This window comes from Rhinatrema bivittatum, chromosome 5, assembly GCF_901001135.1.
Source record: "Rhinatrema bivittatum chromosome 5, aRhiBiv1.1, whole genome shotgun sequence".
Taxonomy (NCBI): domain Eukaryota; kingdom Metazoa; phylum Chordata; class Amphibia; order Gymnophiona; family Rhinatrematidae; genus Rhinatrema; species Rhinatrema bivittatum.
In genome coordinates this window covers 100,638,535-100,658,764 of record NC_042619.1, presented here as the reverse complement: position 1 = coordinate 100,658,764, position 20,230 = coordinate 100,638,535, and the positions used below count along the sequence as shown (strand labels likewise).

Below are 20,230 nucleotides of genomic sequence, written 5' to 3'. Positions count from 1 at the left end.
GAGGTGACTGCCTTAAATCTTTTTTTTGTGGTAAGTGCACAGCCAGTATTTCTGAGCTGCTTAAGTGGCAGAAAAATCTGGAGATATTTGGCCCAGAGAAAATGTCTCATGCTGCAAAAATGATACCCAAGCCAGCTCTGGTGATACTGGGCTGTAGTAACAGAACAGCATTAGTCAGTGGATTAAAATTAAATAAATAACAATTTTGTACATTTGCTATATGATGCGAATGAAAGTAAATTATTTTGAAGAAAAAAAAAAAGCAACTTTTTTTTTTATTGCTTATTACAAAGTCCAAATCCAAAAGATGCCATGCCATTTTGGCTGTAGCAGCGGAGGCTGGATGTTGCCACAGCTCCCTGAGGAAGCTTAGATTGAAGTTGTGTGCAGGGTTCTGTGGTTGGTGGAAACGTCATTCCCATCGCCGCAGCACAACTGGGGGAATTTTATAAATGCCAGCACTGCTGCCAGACTTGCAGCTTCTTTTTACTCTCAGACTTTACACCAATATTCAAAAGGGAAGTGCATGCGTACTTTCCCTTATCCCAGAAAAACTACCCCCACACATTCACACCTATTAATTTTAGGGGTAATTTTTCCCCAGAAAAATTATGGGCCTGATTTTCAAAAGCATTTACATGCTTAAATGGCACATGCCCCCTCATGGACACTCGGGTCCATGGGGGCTGGTTGTGGACAGGGGCCCCACTGCTGTTGGGGGTCTGCCCCTGGCTGTGGTCGGGAGCAGGGGGCTGGAGGGAAATACTTCCTTGGCCTGTAGAAAGGTCTCCTCAGTCCTGTCTGGGATGACCTTTTGGAAGAGGGTGGTGGGCCCGAGGCGCCAGCAGACAAATGCTGAAGGGTCTCATGGTGGTCCTTCAGCCATGCAACCGCCTCCTTGACCCTGTCGCCGAAAAGATTATCACTGGTGCAAGGCAAGTCAGCCAGTCTGTCCTGCACTTCAGGTTGCAGGTCCGAGGTCCGAAGTCAGGCCAGACAGCAGGCAGAGATACCAGCCACCGTTACGTCCCGCTGTCTCAAAGAAGTCACAGGTAGCACGCATCTCGTGCTTACCACATTCAAGGCCCTGTTGGATGAGCGACATGAGGGCCTCCTGAGGCTGCTGCGCCAGGCCGTCCGCTGCCTCCTGGACTTGTTTCCAGAGGTTCTGGGTATATTGGGTCATGTATAAGAGGTAGAAGGCGATGCGAGCCATCAATATGGAGCCCTGATACACTCTCCTACCCATGGCATTCCATGCTTGATTGACCTTACCTGGTGGGGTTGAAGCATGGGTTTTTGACTGCTTCAACTTCTTGAGCACTGACTCAATTAACAACAACTGATGGGGAAGCTGGTGCTTTTCGAAGCCCACAGCCTGCTGCAGAAGGTACACCCCATCGGCCTTCCAGTTGACTGGGGCAACAGAAATGGGGTGTTCCCAGAGCCGGAGGAGCAGTTCCTGGAAAATCTCATGCACTGGCACCACCAATACCTCCTTCAGAGCATTGACAAACTGGAGGATCTCAAGCATCTTATGGTGGGCATCCTCTTCAGTCATGAGCTGGAAGGGAACAGCCTCGGCCATCATGTGGACGAACCCAGCCAAAGTCAAGTCCTCCGGTGGAGAACACCAGCATTTCTCCAAAGGGGAAGGATCCGTTGGAAGGTCATCAGAGTCCACCGACGAAGGATCGGAGGTATCCTGTTCCCAGGAGTCATAAGGGCCTTCAAGCTCTTCAAGGACACCTGGAGAGGAGGGCCGTGGAGCCCCCTGGCATATCCCTGGACAAAGGCACTGGGAGGCCCAGGGGGACTGTAGGCCCAAAGGCCTGGGCCCTGGCCCAGGGAACGTGGGACGTGGTGCTGAGGGGCCTCGTGGCGCAGAGGGCACCAACAGGCCCTCCTCTCCCAAGGAATCCCCCACGAGGACTAACTCAGATGCCTTGCGTTTTGGTGCTCGGCGGGTCACCGAGGGATCTCAAGGTGCCAGCATCAACTGCATTGGGAGGACACCGAGGAGAACGTCAAGGCGATCCAGCAACGGTTCCAACCTGGTCACTGTAGTCGGCACAGGCACAGGCGTCAGCATCGATGCGAGTGCCGGCTTGAAGGTATCAGCATGGGCACCAGAATTGGGGAAAGCACCGCTATTGGTGGCGGGGGCACCAGATCCCGATCACACAGAGCGCAATCCACCGATCCAACTCCGCCTCAAACGCCTCTGACGAGAGGGCAGGCTGAGAGGGGAGGGCTGGGCCTGGAATTGGTGCGGATGGCCTGAACCACCGACATCGAGGGAGGATGGGGCCTCCTCGTGTAGAGGCCGGTTAGGGGGCAGGGCAACAAGCGCCATGGGCGGCATGTGCTCGATCCTGTGTGCAGATGGGGATCTGTGCTGGTGCTGGGCCCGGTCTTTCCCTGGCACTGAGGATGAGGGAGACAATCATGAAGTCCAGGACTTTGAGGAGACTGAGACCAGCCAATCCCTGGAACCCCCCTGCCCTGAGGGCTTCAGGGGAAGGGTGGTGACCGAGGGATCAAGGGCAATCTGTTCCCCTCGATCCTTGGGTATCGATGGTGCCAACGCCAGAGTAGAGGGCTCAGATTTGCTCGAGCTAAACACCTTTTCCATTTTGTCCAGCCTGGCCCAGCGACTCTTTGGGTCATAAGAACATAAGAAATTGCCATGCTGGGTCAGACCAAGGGTCCATCAAGCCCAGCATCCTGTTTCCAACAGAGGCCAAAACCAGGCCACAAGAACCTGGCAATTACCCAAACACTAAGAAGATCCCATGCTACTGATGCAATTAATAGCAGTGGCTATTCTCTAAGTAAAATTGATTAATAGCCATTAATGGACTTCTCCTCCAAGAACTTATCCAAACCTTTTTTGAACCCAGCTACACTAACTGCACTAACCACATCCTCTGGCAACAAATTCCAGAGCTTTATTGTGCGTTGAGTGAAAAAAGAATTTTCTCCGATTAGTCTTAAATGTGCTACTTGCTAACTTCATGGAATGCCCCCTAGTCTTTCTATTATTCGAAAGTGAAAATAACCGAGTCACATCTACTCGTTCAAGACCTCTCATGATCTTAAAGACCTCTATCATATCCCCCCTCAGCCATCTCTTCTCCAAGCTGAACAGCCCTAATCTCTTCAGCCTTTCCTCATAGGGAAGCTGTTACATCCCCTTTATCATTTTGGTTGCCCTTCTCTGTACCTTCTCCATCGCAACTATATCTTTTTTGAGATGCGGCGACCAGAATTGTACACAGTATTCAAGGTGTGGTCTCACCATGGAGCGATATAGAGGCATTATGACATTTTCCGTTCTATTAACCATTCCCTTCCTAATAATTCCTAACATTCTATTTGCTTTCTTGACTGCTGCAGCACACTGAGCTGACGATTTTAAAGTATTATCCACTATGATGCCTAGATCTTTTTCCAGGGTGGTAGTTCCTAATATGGAACCTAACATCGTGTAACTAAAGCAACGGTTATTTTTCCCTATATGCAACACCTTACACTTGTCCACATTAAATTTCATCTGCCATTTGGATGCCCAATCTTAAAGTCTTGCAAGGTCCTCCTGCAATGTTTCACAGTCTGCTTGTGATTTAACTACTCTGAATAATTTTGTATCATCTGCAAATTTGATAACCTCACTCGTCGTTTTCCTTTCCAGATCATTTATATATATATTGAAAAGCACCGGTCCAAGTACAGATCCCTGAGGCACTCCACTGTTTACCCTTTTCCACTGAGAAAATTGACCATTTAATCCTACTCTCTGTTTCCTGTCTTTTAACCAGCTTGTAATCCACGAAAGGACATCGCCTCCTATCCCATGAATTTTTAGTTTTTGTAGAAGCCTCTCATGAGGGATTTTGTCAAACGCCTTCTGAAAATCCAAATACACTACATCTACCGGTTCACCTTTATCCACATGTTTATTAACCCCTTCAAAAAAATGAAGCAGATTTGTTAGGCAAGACTTCCCTTGGGTAAATCCATGTTGACTATGTTCCATTAAATCATGTCTTTCTATATGCTTTACAATTTTGTTCTGTAAACCCCTCCGAAATGGCTCGTAATTTTTTTTTGGACTTTTTTTGGTACGCGGCACGGGGCCCCAATGTGCGCTGGATTGTGCAAGCATTTTCGTGCAAGTTTCTGGTTAAAGTCCCATGTACTGCCTATGCCCCGCCCCTTTTTGAGAAGTTCCAATATGTGCATGCACTGGCATTTATGCACGTATCCAGGTGGCTTTTAAAATCTGCTTGGCACATGAGTCCGACATATTTGCACCATCCCCTAATTAATGCATGCATTGGGCTTTTAAAATTCACCTCAAAGTGCACTTACACGTGAATATCCTATGGACAAGTCAATGGCATTCATTGTAGCAATTTTCAAAAGCCCACTTACATGGGTAAAGAGCATTTATATGTGTAAAACCCAGTTTTTTAAGCATGTAAATGCTTTTTAAAATCAGGCCTATACTTTAAGTATGCATGCAAATAATGCTCCACCCCAACTTCCCATCCCCCGGAAGTCCTGTTTCTGGTGTGTGCAAAAGTGGGCACAAAATCACTTTTGCACACACATTTGCACAACCACCGGGTCATTTTTTAAAGGCCATTTATGTGATAAAGCTGGGGGGCTATGCACATTAATCCTTTTGAAAATTACCTCCAGCATACACTTTTTCTCAAGCTTTTTTCATGAACTTGGGTCACATTCTGTAATAAAGTTAAGTTGACCTTAAAGAGACTTGAGCTAAATTATCCCTCTGCGTGTTTCTGACAGGCCCCAGCCTGAGCATGTTCAATTTGTCTGCCTCATCCAGATCTGAAAAGATTTTCATTCCAGTCATAGTATCGTATGCCTTTTGACAAATAAAACATTTCCTTGTATTGCTAGCTTTTCTGAGCTACTTAAGATAAGTTAGAGGAAACAAATGTATCGAGTGCTTTTACTATTACTTGCTTATCACAGTAAAAGTGAAAATCCAACAGCCAGGGTGCATGCAAGACTCCTGAGGACTCGAGGAGAAAATGTAGAAGAAAGAGAGGCAAAGATATCCTCTCTCCTATGCAACTTTTCTTTGTGAACCCCACTGCTCAAACATTAACCAACAAGAGCCCTGACCTTGGTGGTTGGAGTAACTGATAAGTATGGGAAACTGATAACTATCGGGCCGATAAAGTAAAGCGCGGCTGTGGTTACCCGGTTTTTAACCCACTTTGGACGCACATTTTGGATGCGTAAGGCATACCCGCGATTCAGTATCGGCTTTTACGCGTCCTTACTGCTTGCCGAAAAGGACGCGTATCCCTTTCTGCCCGCCGCATGTATATGACATGTTACTGATCGGATTAGCTATTCCCTCCGATACAGTAACGTGTGCCCAAATTATCGACCTGTTAACCAGTTAATTTACTGCGTCTTTAACCTGAATATTTACCGCCTACCCTGTCCCTGGCGTTAGTGTGGTGTTCAGTCAGCTTCGTACCGGACAGCGGCCATGGACAGCATGTATAAACTGGCTTTGGCGATATTTTTCATTTGGTTGAGAAGCAGAATGAGAAATGCTCAATTGAGAAATGCTGGAAATGCTCGGCAAGGTCGCAGCTTGGACGTCCGGCCAGGTGCTCAAGGCAGCGGTACCTCCGATCATGGACGCCTGGATACAGGCGGGAAGGTCCATGAACGGAAGCCGCGACCTGGGACGACCAAGGTCCAAAGGACAGGTACCTGGGACGTCCAAGGTCCAAAGGACAGGTACCAGCGCACCCAGGATATTGTATAGGCACTGCATACAACTCTATACAGTAAAATGGATTGCGAGCGCCTACCGCTTCATTGACGCGCTTTGGACGCCGCTTGGATTTGCGTCTAATTTGAATACTGAATCGAGCGGTATGTGAACCAAAATATGTGCGCGGCAAATGAGCGGGCGCCCAGCACTGCCGCACTGTTTCTTACGCGTCCTTACTGTATCGGCCCGTATGGGAGCTTGCTGGGCAGACCGGATGGGCCATAGGGTGCTTTTCTGTCGTCACTTCTATGTTTCTATGTTTACTTGCAATGAACGTTTTAAAGGATCCTAAAGAATGAGTTCAAACATGAGGAGAAAGATTCTTCTCTTTTACCGTATAATAAATATATGCAAAAAGTGGGAGGGAGGTCAAACTCTGCATACAGTTGATCTTTTTGTGATCAGGATAGGGCTCAGCTGGTTTCACAGAATAATTGGAAGTCACCACCAATTGTGCTGATGTTCCGGATGATTCTGACACCCTTGACTGGTAGTTGCTGCCTCTGTTCTAGCATGAGGGCTTTTTTTTTTGCTTTGGATCGTAACACAGTAATAGATGGAAAAATATTTCCTTCCTCCAAAGTACACAGCTACTGGCTTTAGGGGACCAATGTATTCAAATATATATATACAGTATTTATTTATTTAAAAGCATTTCTAGGCCACCAGTCCACATATCGTGGTGGCGTACAATATAACATACACAATATTTAAAAACACGCATTTACACAAGCCAACACCACCAGGGTATATATTTTAAAAGATAATTTGCTGGACCGTATTTGTTTTTTCCTCCTTAACGTTATTCTGAACTATAGCTCAACATTAAAAGCTTCCATAAAGAGTCATGTTCTTAGTGCTATTTTAAATTTATTCACATCATCCATGAATCGCAGTGAGACAGACATCGTGTTTCAGAGTTTGGGGCCAGCTACTGATATAGCTCTTTCTCTCGCCATCCCTAGATGTGCTCGATTGACTGGCGGTACATCTAAGAGACCAGTGTTTAGAGATCGTAAAGCCCGGTGCAGGGGTGTACATGTGCAAACTTGTGCTCAACCATACTGATCCCGAGTTACACATGATCTTATGTGCCAAGAGTAAGACTTTGTATTGAATCCTGTAGTAAATCAAGAGCCAATGCATTTTTACATGTGTGATTTTGCATTTGTGAAGCTGTTCACAAACAAAGGTGAATTTCAAAAGTCCAGCATGCGCCAAAACTTGGAAAAGCTGCATGGATACGCCCATACCTGCCGCTACGTGCACAAATGAAAAGTTAAAAAAAAGGGGTGGGGCATGGGCTGTTCAGCTTGGAGAAGAGACAGCTGAGGGAGGATATGATAGAGGTCTTTAAGATCATGAGAGGTCTTCAATGAGTAGATGTGACTCGGTTATTTACACTTTCAGATAATAGAAGGCTAGGGGGCATTCCATGAAGTTTGCAAGTAGCACATTTAAGACTAATCGGAGAAAATTCTTTTTCACTCAACGCACAATTAAGCTCTGGAATTTGTTGCCAGAGGATGTGGTTAGTGCAGTTAGTGTAGTTGGGTTCAAAAAAGGTTTGGATAAGTTCTTGGAGGAGAAGTCCATTAATTGCTATTAATCAAGTTTACTTAGGGAATAGCCACTGCTATTAATTGCATCAGTAGCATGGGATCTTCTTAGTGTTTGGGTAATTGCCAGGTTCTTGTGGCCTGGTTTGGCCTCTGTTGGAAACAGGATGCTGGGCTTAATGGACCCTTGGTCTGACCCAGCATGGCAATTTCTTATGTTCTTATGGGCATGATCTGGACGGGGAATGGGCATTCCTGGATTTTAACTTGAAATTAGTGCACAAATACTTATGCACACAAGTGCGTACAGAGGTCCCCTGCCATGTAACTTTACTTTTGCTACGGATGAAGTGTAAGTAATAAAATAAAGACAGACATACATATCAGCGGGGTTTTAAGGGTCGGGGCTAAAGGGGAGAAGGGAGGCTATTAAACTAGGGCAGTCTGGAAGTCCTATTCCTTACCTGAGCAAACTGGGAATGAACTGGTAAAACTGGGAACTGTGTCAGCACATGTGTCTTTTAAAATCCCCCCACTTACGCGGTAGAAGCAGGATTTGCGCACCCAGGCCGATGCCCACTTAAAATTGTGCGCACATGTGTGTGCGGTCAAGTTATTTTATAACATGTGCACATATACACACGCATATTATAAAATGGCCGTGCCCCTGGGTGCAGGCCGATGAATGTGCGCACATGTGCGCCTGTTTAAAAGTTACCGTCTGTACATGCAAAATTGTTAATGAGCTGAAAAATCAATGCAAATCAGCTCATTAGATTTTGCATTAGAAAATTTGCACATGAAAAAGTTCACAAAAGCCAGTTATCTCACACAACTTAACTACACCTCTGGGATATGTAGTTATATTTTTTGATGGCAAAACCAATGATGATACACAGAGTTTTTCAGAAATTTTACCTCTGTGAAGTAATTAGATTATTATTTAAATGAGCCGGTACCACAAAAATAATCTTCATGTCTCATTCTGCTGAAAAATCTTGCCACTTAGTGCAATGGCCTCGAAGCATGATGCCAGGAAAATGTCTGTACATGGAGCAGACGGTCTTTTTTTATTCCTGTCTAATCTTATTAGAATGAAAGAAAAGAAATAGATGCCTGTAGTCTTAAAACAATCCTTTATTGCAGTGGAGACACAAGGGTAGCCCGACTCTGGCCGAGTTTTGCCGTTTCAAAACGGCTGCCTCAGGGGCTTACATGTTTGCCTTTGCTAGTGGAGTTCTGCTATCGCGAATGCTTCAAGACGCAACATAAGAGATCATACAGCTCTTTATATGATCACACTATATTCTTAGTCGATATATAACTAATGAATTCAAGAAGATTATTGTAAGCCCCTGAGGCAGCCGTTTTGAAATGGCGAAACTCGGCCAGAGTCGGGCTACCCTTGTGTCTCCACTGCAATAAAGGATTGTTTTAAGACTACAGGCATCTATTTCTTTTCTTTCATCCTGACGGCTATTATAGATCGCCTTCCTTCGTGCTTTTTGGGTCCTAATCTTATTAGAATGCATGCTACCAGGAAGCAGCTTCTCACATAGGCTACATGGAAATGGCAGTCAGTGTGTCCCTGTAGGCACAACAATTTTATAAACTCCATGCGCGAATGCACCTACGACTTAACTGCCACAATACATTCAAAGCTAAGTTACAGTGGAAAATCATGCAGCTCAGAGCTCCTATCACAGAAATGCAAAACTGCTATTTATTTGGTACGCAGATACATTGTTATGAATAACCCCTCTAATCTAGACCCTGACAGAGCCTGCTTTTTTTGTTGACAACTAAGATACAAGGTGGCCTGGTCCTAATTAGGGTTTGTGCACTTCTTACACATAGCCAACAAAAGGAACATCCCTGTACCCCTGTCTGATCCCTATCCACAATTATAATATGCCTCGATCCAAAAGTAAAAAATATGCTGTCAATTTAAACGAATTAAGAGGAAAAAAGTATGAATAATTTTTTACCAACCTTTCTTAATGGCAGATTTAAGTCTTCATGGCACAATTTGCTTCAGACAGTTGTAGGGAGCAGTTTATGCAAACATGGCAAAGTACTGTGGCCAGAATGGACTAGTTTGATGGCATGACGGAAGGCATGAACTGAATCTTAACATGCAAAGCAGCACAAAGGGTTCCCACAGCGGAAAAAAATGCCATAGAAAACATGCAGACTCCCATTGTTCCAGGAAAGGCAAGACCAGGAATGTTAGCTGCCCGTTGCCACACCCACTTCAACCTCTGAGAAACATGCATTGATCAGACTGCCAGCTTGTGGCATTGTGTGCACAGCAGAAAAGGCCAAAAGTCAGCTGTGTATGAAACCAAAGTAACCACCTCCACCACCCCCCTTTTTTTTTTTTTGGAAAGAGAGATTAATATAAAGAGAAGGAAAGAAAAGGCCTACATGGATACATTTATTTCACACACTGACTTTTTAACTTTCAGCCCATTTTTGCCTTATTTTTGTTATTTAATAAGACTGACTTGGGATTTGTTTAGGTTATTCCCTTTTAGCACGAGATATAACATTTCTAGCCTGGCTATGTGGGAGTCGAGCCAGAACTGCTTTAGAGCAGCCACCGGAGGGTCACGATGGGCAGACAGTGAGAAGCTCTTCTCTTGTATCGCTTCTGCTCCTCCACCTACTGTTCACTACCTCGAGCAGTCCCTCACACCCTAATACAACACAAGCACCGACCCCAGCTCCTGTTCAGCCAGACATGTTACTCCAGGCTGGGGGATGAAAGGAGAAAGAGCAAGAAATTATGTCAGAAGAGTGACCTGGAAGAGTAGGAAAGAAGAAGGGATGTGACAGAGGTCAAAGGGCTCTGTTGATGGCTGAGAGGACAAGGGGTAGAGGGTGGGAAGAGAGAGAGATGATGGCTCATGGGGAAGGGGGTAAGGAAGCTAGGGCAGTAGTCTTCACTAATGTTTGAGTGGGGGCCACTTTTCATCCAAAGGGGCTGGAGTAGGATGGACAGCTTTTCCCATGCAGGGCTGTGGGCCAACAATAATACTGACCAGCGTATGTCAATGACATGTCCTCATCACTCTCTCAACTCTCGTCTATCTAATGCTACCACTCTTTTTCTCTTAGCAGCCTCTACCTCTCTCTCTCTCTCAACTAGTCTCCAGTCTCTCTCAAAGTTCCCACCCATGCTCAGCAGTCTCAATCCCACCAGTAGCCCCCCACTCCACATACAGTAGTCACAGCTTCTCCCTCAAGCCCCCCAAAGCAGCAGCAGCAGCCTCTTAACCCACACTTCTTCCCACAGCAGCAGCAGCCTCTGAACCTCCCCACCTGCTCCCCCCATAGCAGCAGCAGCAGCCTCTGAACCCACACCTCCTCCCACTGCAGCAGCAGCAGCCGCTAAAATCCCAACCCTCACAACGCAAGTCTCTGAACCTCCACTCTTCCCCGGAGCAGCAACCTATCAACCCTTCTTCCCCATAGCAGCAAGAGCCTCTGAAAACCCCCCACCCCCCCACACACGCTGGCGGCAGAGCAGCTTTTCAACCACCACTCCTCCCTATAACAACGGCCTCTCTCAAATTCCACTCCCTTCCCCACTGCAGTACCTTCCCTTACTGTGGGCTGGATTCTTAGGCAGCCCCTATGCTACCAGGCCAGAGCAGATGTGGACTGCTGCAGGGAGAGTGAAGGATGCCGGCCGTGGCTGAGGATCACCAGGTACCACCTACTTCCCATTGGCTGAAACTGTCTCATCCCTCTCATAGGCCACTGCCTCCTCCGTCCCACCCTCCCTGCTGCTCTTTAGCCAGTGCAGGCCCACCGAGTCCCCTCCTGTGCTTCACTGGCCTGCATCGGAAGTCTCCTCTTTGCCCCGTGATGACAGGAATAAAAAACGGGAACTGGAAGCCGCACCGTCAGCGAGAGCCGCCACTGGCCTGCAGGCCTTATCTTTCAAAACACTGGATTAGGGGTCAATAGGTGATGGCTGGGAGGCCAGGAAGAGAGAGAGATGGGGCAGAGTAGCATGGAGAGCTCATATTGGACTGGGAAGGAGAGGTAGGCGTTGGAAGAGATGAAGATATTTTGAAAACAGATGGGAATGACTTTGGGGAAAGAAATGATGCGGGGAGAAAAAGAATGAGGCTAAGACTGAGATAAAGTATGGGATAATGACAAATGTAAAGTGACAGAGAAGAAAACGAAGAGCAAGTGGAGGAAAAAAAAAGAGAAAAACAGACTGAGAAACCAGAAAAAGAAAGTGTGGGAAATGATAAAGAAGATGCCTCAAAGAATCTGGACCCTTTCCTTGCTTATTAGCACATTTACCAGAATCCTTTTTATGCTATCAGGTCCAACATTAGTACCCTTTCCATATCATTAAGTCTTGTAATCCTGCCCTTTCCATATCATAAAGTTATCTGTTGGCAGATTTATTTCTCTTGTATGTAGGGTACATGGAATTTGTAAAGAATACACGTATTTTAAGATATCTGTATTCTTTCTCTCTGTTGTGGCCTTTAAGGGATACCTTAATTTTCTGGATAATGAGGAAAATGGAAATATCACCACAAAACTCCCCTGCAGATATGGGAAATAAATGGAAAACATCACTTCAACAATATTCCACTAGTATGAATGACAAAGTCATTCACATCGCAGAAGAAAACCACAGATATCATCATCTGAAGTGATGTCTTTTGTAGCACGACAGAGAAAGAGAGAACGTAGACTGATTTTAGTTGTGTCATGCATCCAACTCCAATCATGAAATTCAAGAAATGAAAGAACAGCCTTTACAAAATGCTAAATCAGGAGAAACTGTTATGAGCTAGCTGCCCAAACTCCATCACCTTAGAATCCTCAGAGAGTAGTTGATTAGACACCTCAAAGCTAGGAGTTCTTGCATGAAGGGAATGGGGGTCGGCAGAGGTTGTGTCACATGACGTAGAGGGTGAATCCATTTGATTTAACTCCTCCAAGGGGGACAGGGTCATGATCTGTTCAAGGTATGAATAATAAGTCAAGTAGTAAGTCTGATGTCCATACAGCATAATTTACATTCACGATGTGTACATGGCATAACTTTGTCAAATTACAGAATTAGCATTGCCATTCCTTTACAGTTTCACATTAAACTTTTATAATTTCTTTCACATCCACAGAAAACAAGATTCTATGTTCTAGTGTAACATAACAAAATTAAAACCAAAAGTGCCACACCAGATGTGTGGTTTAGAAACCATTTACAGCATGTTTTGTTTCTTGTAGATTAGGAAGTCTCCCGGATTTCAGATCAGTCCCTTATAAACAAAACCTGAAACAGCACAGAATTGCTGCCTGATTAAGGCTCCACTTATCAGATTTGCTGCTTCCTGTGTTTGAATATTTATTCAAGTTCCCATTCCCATTTTTATCAACAAGAAACCCAAATGTGCAACAAGACAGAAAACAGTCACATTTTCTTTGATGTATCTTAACCATTTAGGGGGTCAATATTTAAAAGTGGCCGGTTAAGTAACTTACCCCTAGATTCATCATTCTGCTATATGGGTGGGGGACGATAGTGGGCAGCTGGCCACATCGCGGCGGTGCGGTTTCACCTGCCGTGGTACAGTCGCACCGCACACTATCGCCCCCATAGTGCCACGGGAAAAGGTGTCGTCGTTTCCCGTGGTGCTGCCGGTGATAATGTGAAAAACAATATCACTCACAACGCTGCCGGGAGATTACTCTGCCCAAACCCTGCCTCCACTCCTCCCCGTCACCTCATTTTAATATTTACGCCGCGATACCGGCACATCACAAAATAATGAATGACCCTGTTAGCCGTTAGAACTCATCTGGCTAAGTTAGGATGTATATTAAGTGGCACAACTATGCATATTCAGCAGCCACTACTTAGCCACATAAGTCCTGCTTATCTGGCTAACTAGCGCTGAATGTGCTTTGAATATTGACTTCAGAGACGGTAATTTTCAATGCGGCGTGCGGACGCGCATGTGCACGTGTTTGGTGGCCCGCGCCCAGGGATGTGGCCATTTTATAACATATGCACATATATGCACGCACGTTATAAAATAGCTGACAGTGCATGCAATTTTAAGTGGATGTACGCCTGGGCGTGCAAATGCCGCTTCTACTGAGTAAGTAGGGGGATTTTAAAAGCCATGCAAATCGAAGCCATTGGCCGCTTTCCCAGTTCATGCCCAGTTAAGGGATGGTACTTCCAAACCCCCTTATTTTACTAGTCTCCTGTCCCCCCATTAGCCCTGACCTTTAAAAGCCTGCTGATCTGCCTAGAATTTTTTTGTTTTACAATTTACATGTCATATATAGCAGAAGTAAAGTTATGAGGTATAGGACCCCGGCACATGCCAGTGGGCATAAGGATTTACATGTAAATTTTAAGTAACAATCCTGGAATGCCTATGCCCCCCCCAGACTATGCCCATTCCCCACCCCTTTTAAAAAACATTTCATTTGTGTGTGCAGCTGCAAATACACGCATATCTGGATGGCTTTTAAAATCTGCTCGCACACGCCGGCCCAACATACAGGCTCATCCCCTAATTTCAGTGCACACTGGGCTTTTAAAATTCATCTTTTAGTGTCTGATTTATTTCACGCACACACATGCACATACTTACACACATACATACATATATATGTTTATTGTTAAAGATAGCAAGAGAGAAAAAAGAGAAAGGAGGCAAAGAAGGGTGGATAGGTCTAGATATAAAATCAGACTCTTCTTAACCGGTTGTAAAGGACTTACTAGATCAGAGTGTTCCAGGATCTGGCTGGTTGTAAGGTCCTCCTCCTCTGATGACTCATCTGAGTCCTCATGGTTCATTTTACTCAGACTGGGTGTGCTTCCCGAAAGCTGGCTCTCCTCCAGCAGCTGCAGATCACACTTGTCCAGGCTGTCAAGAGAACGCCTACGAACTCCCCAGTTGAAGTTGTCCATACTTTCACCCTGAAATCACATGCAGTGGAAGCTTGCTCTTTATCCTCTAACGTCTCATGCAGCTGCTTACATACAAATCTGGCACATTTAGCATTTTCTGACTGATGACTGATACGCGCACAAGTCTGCGGTGCAGGCACTGTTACTGGCTTAAGTTAAATAGTGTTAATAATGAGGAACTGCCTCAGCACGCATGTCCTGAGATCTCTGCATACATCTCTTGCAAGCTACTGAGGAGTTAAAAACCCTTACAACTCACTAACAGAGCAGGACGTTTTAGTTGTTTTTATATTAACAATCTAGTGTCCATCTAGCAGACACATCTTATTTCTTGGAAAATTCTACTTGGAGGTCAATTTTCAAAGGGTTTGTCCAGATTTTGAGTTACCTGGACAAGCGCTAGGTTTTAAATTTCCCAACCTGCTGAGTGGATACATTTTAGTAGGGTAAGTCGTTATCCAGCTAAAATGTAACCAGATAAAAAGAGGCAGGGCGGGTGTTGTTCCCAGGGGCATGATGATAATTTGTCAGGCTAGCGCTAATATTCAACACTAGTCAGAAAAACTTAGCCAGGTAAGTCTGGTAGGAGAAAATACTGTCCTAAAACTACCTGGATACACATGCCTAGGAATGTTTCACTGAATTTTCAATAGGGTGGCCTAATTGGCAATGTACGCCCATACAGATGCGGATGATTTTCAGACACTCAGTACCCATGTACACTGTGTCTGATAGCCGGCTTCTCATGTGGCTAGAAGTACGCATGTGGTTTCAAACGATGGTGTAAAGCATGCCAGTTAGTGGCTCGCCCACCACGTGTGGACATTTTTGAAACTGAAATGGAGCTGTGTGGTTTCCAACACTCCTCCTGAAGCACCTCTTTTTTTTACGTGAAAAAGTATGCAAATGCTTTCTGGCGGCTAAAACTCCAGTTAGCCAGATACACTTGTCAGAAAAACTTACAGGCCGAATCAGTACAGTGTGCTCCGACGGAGCGCCCTGTTAACCTGCCCTTGGACACGCGTTTTCCCTTACCCCTTATTCAGTAAGGGGTAAGGGAAAACGCGCGCCCAACCCGCGGCACCGAATAGCGCCCTCAACATGCAAATGCACGTTGATGGCCATATTAGGTATGCCCGCGCGATACAGAAAGTAAAATGTGTAGCCAAGCCGCACATTTTACTTTAAGAAATTAGCGCCTACCCAAAGGTAGGAGCTAGTTTCTGCCGGCACCGGGAAAGTGCACAGAAAAGCAGTAAAAAGTGCTTTTCTGTGCACCCTCTGACGTAATATCATGGCGATATTAAGTCGGAGGTCCCGAAGGGTAAAAAAAGTTAAAAAAAAAGAAATTTTTTTTTAAATAGGCTGGCGGCTGTCGGGCTGAAAACCGGACGCTCAATTTTGCTGGTGTCCGGTTTCCGAGCCCGTGGCTGTCAGCGGGCTTGAGAACAGATGCCGGCAAAATTGAGCGTTGGCTGTCAAACCCGCTGACAGCCGCTGCTCCGGGTCAAATGGAGGCGCTAGGGATGCGCTAGTGTCCCTAGCGCCTCCTTTTGCCCGTTTCTACCACACCACCTAATTTAAATACAGAATCGCGCGCACAGGCGAGTGGGCGTTCGTCCGCTCTCCCGCAGACTTTACTGAATCAGCCTGTTTGCTAGGTATGTCTGGGGGGTGTGTGTGTAACTTTATTTTTATCTGCGTAAAAGGCATCTAAGCATTTGAAAATTCACCCCTGCAGGCTGAAGGTGCAAAATGCAGTTGTTCTGAAGGAATATGCAAAATACAATGGCTAAAGCAGCAACTTGGCCCTTCTACTTCCATTCCATAACTATTGTTTATACACTGGAGCACATTTATTTCCTGGAGGCAATGATGAAGTGGACCAAACATCCTGCCGTTTTAATAAGCCTTTAGGTACATTTTCAAAATAGTCTCCCTGAAATTCACACAGGTTTGGCGGAGACTTATAGGTCCAGATTCAACATGACGTTTACAGAAAGTCACTCATTCTAATTGCGATTAAGTTATGCAAGTCCCCAGTACAGCTGAACAGTAATTCTCCAACTCACTCACATGTTTCTAATTTGTTTCCTAACATAATGTTACAGTACAACTGTATTCCTCAAAGTATTAGCTTTCCTCTTTCTTGCTTCTACTGATCCTTTTGTTCTGAAGGGGTAATTTTGTAACATGATCATGTTTCCTCTGATTTAGAGAAATTACATTGGCTCCCAATTTTATACCAGCTTAAGTATAAAATCCTATGTTTAGTTTTTAAAGCTTTACATAGAGGTCATCTACAGTATGAACTGATTCATTACAGACCACCGAAGGCCTTACAGCCATCTCAAAAGGATCTCACTGTGATCCCTTCTAGAGTCACATTAGAATGCACAAAGCATTCTGCCTTTTCCTATCAAGATCCATACTTATGGAATGCTTTTACCATATGAAATTCACAATGAGATCAATAATCCTAAATTCAGGAAAACTGATTGGATTTTTAAGCAGACTTTTAATTAAATTATTGAGGGGTTTTTCTTTGTTCTGATATTCTACTATTACTACTACTTATCCCTTCTATAGCGCTACTCAGTGCACACAGCACTGTACAAAAACATAACGAGACAGTCCCTGCTCTGTAGAGCTTACAATATAATCAAGACAATCATACAGGCCTAAAGAGACTTTGGGATTCTGAAAGTTGCATATTAGCGCTGCTTTTATGTTTATTATATTTATTATTGTTTTAAGCTTATTTGAATTTGTAATTTAGTTGCTCTATTATTATTTTTATATTTATTGTAGTATTTTATTGCTTATGGTATGATATGTTCATTTTTTGAGTTGTGTTATTTTATTATATATTGTTAACCACTTTGATTTTTATAGAAAGGTGGTATAGCAAAACAGATTAAACTGAACACTGCACACAAGTCAACTGGCAAATATGTACATATATTACCCTAATTTTCAAAGTGGATTTATGCATATAAAGCCACTTTGAAAATTATCCTAGCAAAGGTATACATGCACTATGACACCTGCTATTTGGTGTGTGCAATTTTGTCAAGAGAATTTATGTGCATGCTTTTTAAACTCAAAAGGTATGCACAGAAGTCCCAACTCTGCCCAGACTCCACCCCTTGGAACGCCCCTCCCCTATGCATGTAAAACTGCACGCAGTCAGTGTGTGAGTGTGCGCATAATTTTACACACGTATCGGTAGCTCAGTTTCCTAAAGGGCCATTTCTGTGGGTAGAGCCTTACTTTACTGCAGCATTCCATTTGAAAATTAGCCTCTAGTCCCATATTTTCTTAATTTTCTTCTAACATTTTTTTTTTAATGGTTTTACAGTTTTGGGAACAAAGATGTGTACTTTTCATTATGGTTATACCACTTCTTTTGAAAAATGTGCTTCCCTCAGACCACTTTTACCTGTTCATGTTATATTAAAAATGTCCTTACATCAGTGCGTTGCCTGCATGGGGGTTCTGAGAAGGTCCCACATCTGGACCCCTATTTACTTGAATGCATTATGGTGGAAGTGGCCAAGTAGTAGGACGGACTTTCAAAAAAAGCCAAATTTTAAACCATAATATTGCACTGGGACTGACAAGCAAGTCACAAAATAAAATGACGATCTTAATGACTTTTGTGTCAATTTTCATCTGAATTCTCTCTCCATATTTTTCCTAGTATTGTTGCTTGAAGAAAGAACATGCAAGTCAGCTTCCGAGCTACCATTAAAAAACAATGAGCTTTCCCCCAAATTCCCATTTCCCCCTACCCCCAGACTCTTGCGTTTCCCTGAATACCATCCTTCCCTTCTAATCCCAGGGCCAGCACCACCCAGTTCCTTTTACCAATCCAAGCAAGTGAGTGAAGGAGAAATTTACTTTTGATATTTCTACTTATTTAAAGATAATTGACTTATGAATGTTTATGAAAGATGCACACATGGTCAATAGCTAAAGCTGAAGCCTTTACAATTGGCACTGCTGCTGACAAGTTTTCAACTTTGGCAAGGTGGAATCTGAAATACTGTTCTCCAAGAAAGGCTAGTGCAAGCAGCAGTAGCAAAGTTTTATACAGCTGACAATTCTTTTGGATTGCTGAATTCGGATCAAATAATGTTTTATTTCTGCTCATTAAAGAAGCACTTTAAATTGCCCCACTCAATCTGAACTGTTCTCTACTTCCTTCCTGATCCCCAGAGATGCATGAAACTAAAATTAAGCCCAGCATACCCTTAGCAAGGGAAGACAACTTTTTTGGTTTTAAAAAAAGTATTTCCCTGTTGTTGGGGGTTTTCTTCTGATGCCCTTTGACCCTTGCTACTAAGAAGATCAGAAGAGGCCATACCCAGCTTTCCTCCAGCCTCCATGGTTGTTATAACATGCATTTTGGGAGCCAGCATGAAAGAATATTGTATATGATAAGCCCCAAATTATGGGGAACATGAATTTTCAATAAAGGTTATGTTTTCTTTTGCAGTTGTATTTTATGTTTGAGTGACCAAGTTAAAAGGCCTTATTTAAAAGTACACGTTTGTAAAAAAACCAAACAAAAGTTTAGCACATAAGAGAGGTCATGCCAAGAGGATAAATAAAGACAACCTCACGTCACACTCTCATGGCCCTGGTTAATCCAAGTCACGCCATTGTTGGGCAATGGTCTTATTCCTTGTGAACACAAAATACCCCATGCATTCTAAGAAAACATGAAAATCTAGGGCGCAACACATTTATTGCCTTATTTTTCAACACCCAAAACTAATTGTGCATGGGTCAGCTTCAAAACACTCTCTACACATATTTGCAATCTCTGAAAAAGAAGAATAAGGTTTATGGGCCACATCCACTAAGCACTTTTCCAACAAGCACAAGGAGAAAGAAACCTATTAGTAAATTTGGCCCTATGTTACCTGAAATTACAATGCTACAGCACCACACATTATCGATTAGCATATCCGAGTTATAAACAGCAGTATCTTACCTGAAGTTCCTGGATAGCAGATGCAACAAATAAAAAACAAAAACAAAAAAAATCTATTTTAAATTGCTATATTACTGTTGGCATCATATTCTCACCCTAGTATTATTACAGTACATAATGTCAATCTATCATTTATTTAATAATCCTTCCAAAAATTAAAGATACAGTTGTTGCACTAACAGTCTGACCTCGGTATTAACTAGTATGAAATCAAGTAAGGAACACATTTCCAGAGTACCTGGAAATGCTGGGGATTTATGTATGTTCTAGATCTACACTTGGAATACAAAGTGAATGATTAAGACAAGTGCCCTGACACAATACTTCTGCCTTCACACCCTGACTCCACCAGAAAAAAAAAAAAAAGGACAACCAAGTCACATTTACCTTTCTACTGCACAACTCAACTTTCACAGAGCAGAAGAAAAACTTGGCTTGCTGGTAAGTAAAGTTGATCTGCCTATGCTGTGGCCCAGGGAAAACAAGTTCAGACAACTGTACCTCTCCATCCTCCAGCTCCACATCCAGGAAATCAAAGTCCCTGAAGACTCGGAACTGCTGCTCACTGTTCGTGTCGCCGTCCACGATCTCCTGCTCCCGCGCGCCGTCCTCGGAGGACACCAAGCTCGTCTGGTGCTCCATGAGGTCCAAATCCCCACAGGACGAAAAAATCACCTGCCACCAAAAGAAATCTCTCTTCAGAAAGGCTGCTCTTCCTGCTGGCTTTTGCTAGTACAAGCTGCAGTTGGTTATCAGGAAGACTGTACTTCCAGTACACACCTAATTCCTCCAGCTGTTATTTTTAGAGTACTGTTTTATTATTAATGTTGGATAGGTGCCTTCAGATTAAATATGTACAAAGATTCAGCTTCATT

At 44.0% G+C, this 20,230-nt stretch overlaps 1 protein-coding gene across 1 annotated transcript in view; it reads right to left on the bottom strand.

Moving 5' to 3' along the window:
- Positions 1–20,230, bottom strand: part of FRY (FRY microtubule binding protein) — a 496,652-nt gene that overhangs the window by 47,133 nt on the left and 429,289 nt on the right. Inside the window, exons 51-53 of the mRNA XM_029602654.1 lie at positions 19,857–20,030; positions 14,162–14,362; positions 12,237–12,383 (exon numbers count right to left, since the gene is read on the bottom strand). Coding sequence (XP_029458514.1) covers positions 12,237–12,383; positions 14,162–14,362; positions 19,857–20,030 — 522 coding nt within the window. The remainder of the gene's footprint in view (positions 1–12,236; positions 12,384–14,161; positions 14,363–19,856; positions 20,031–20,230) is intronic.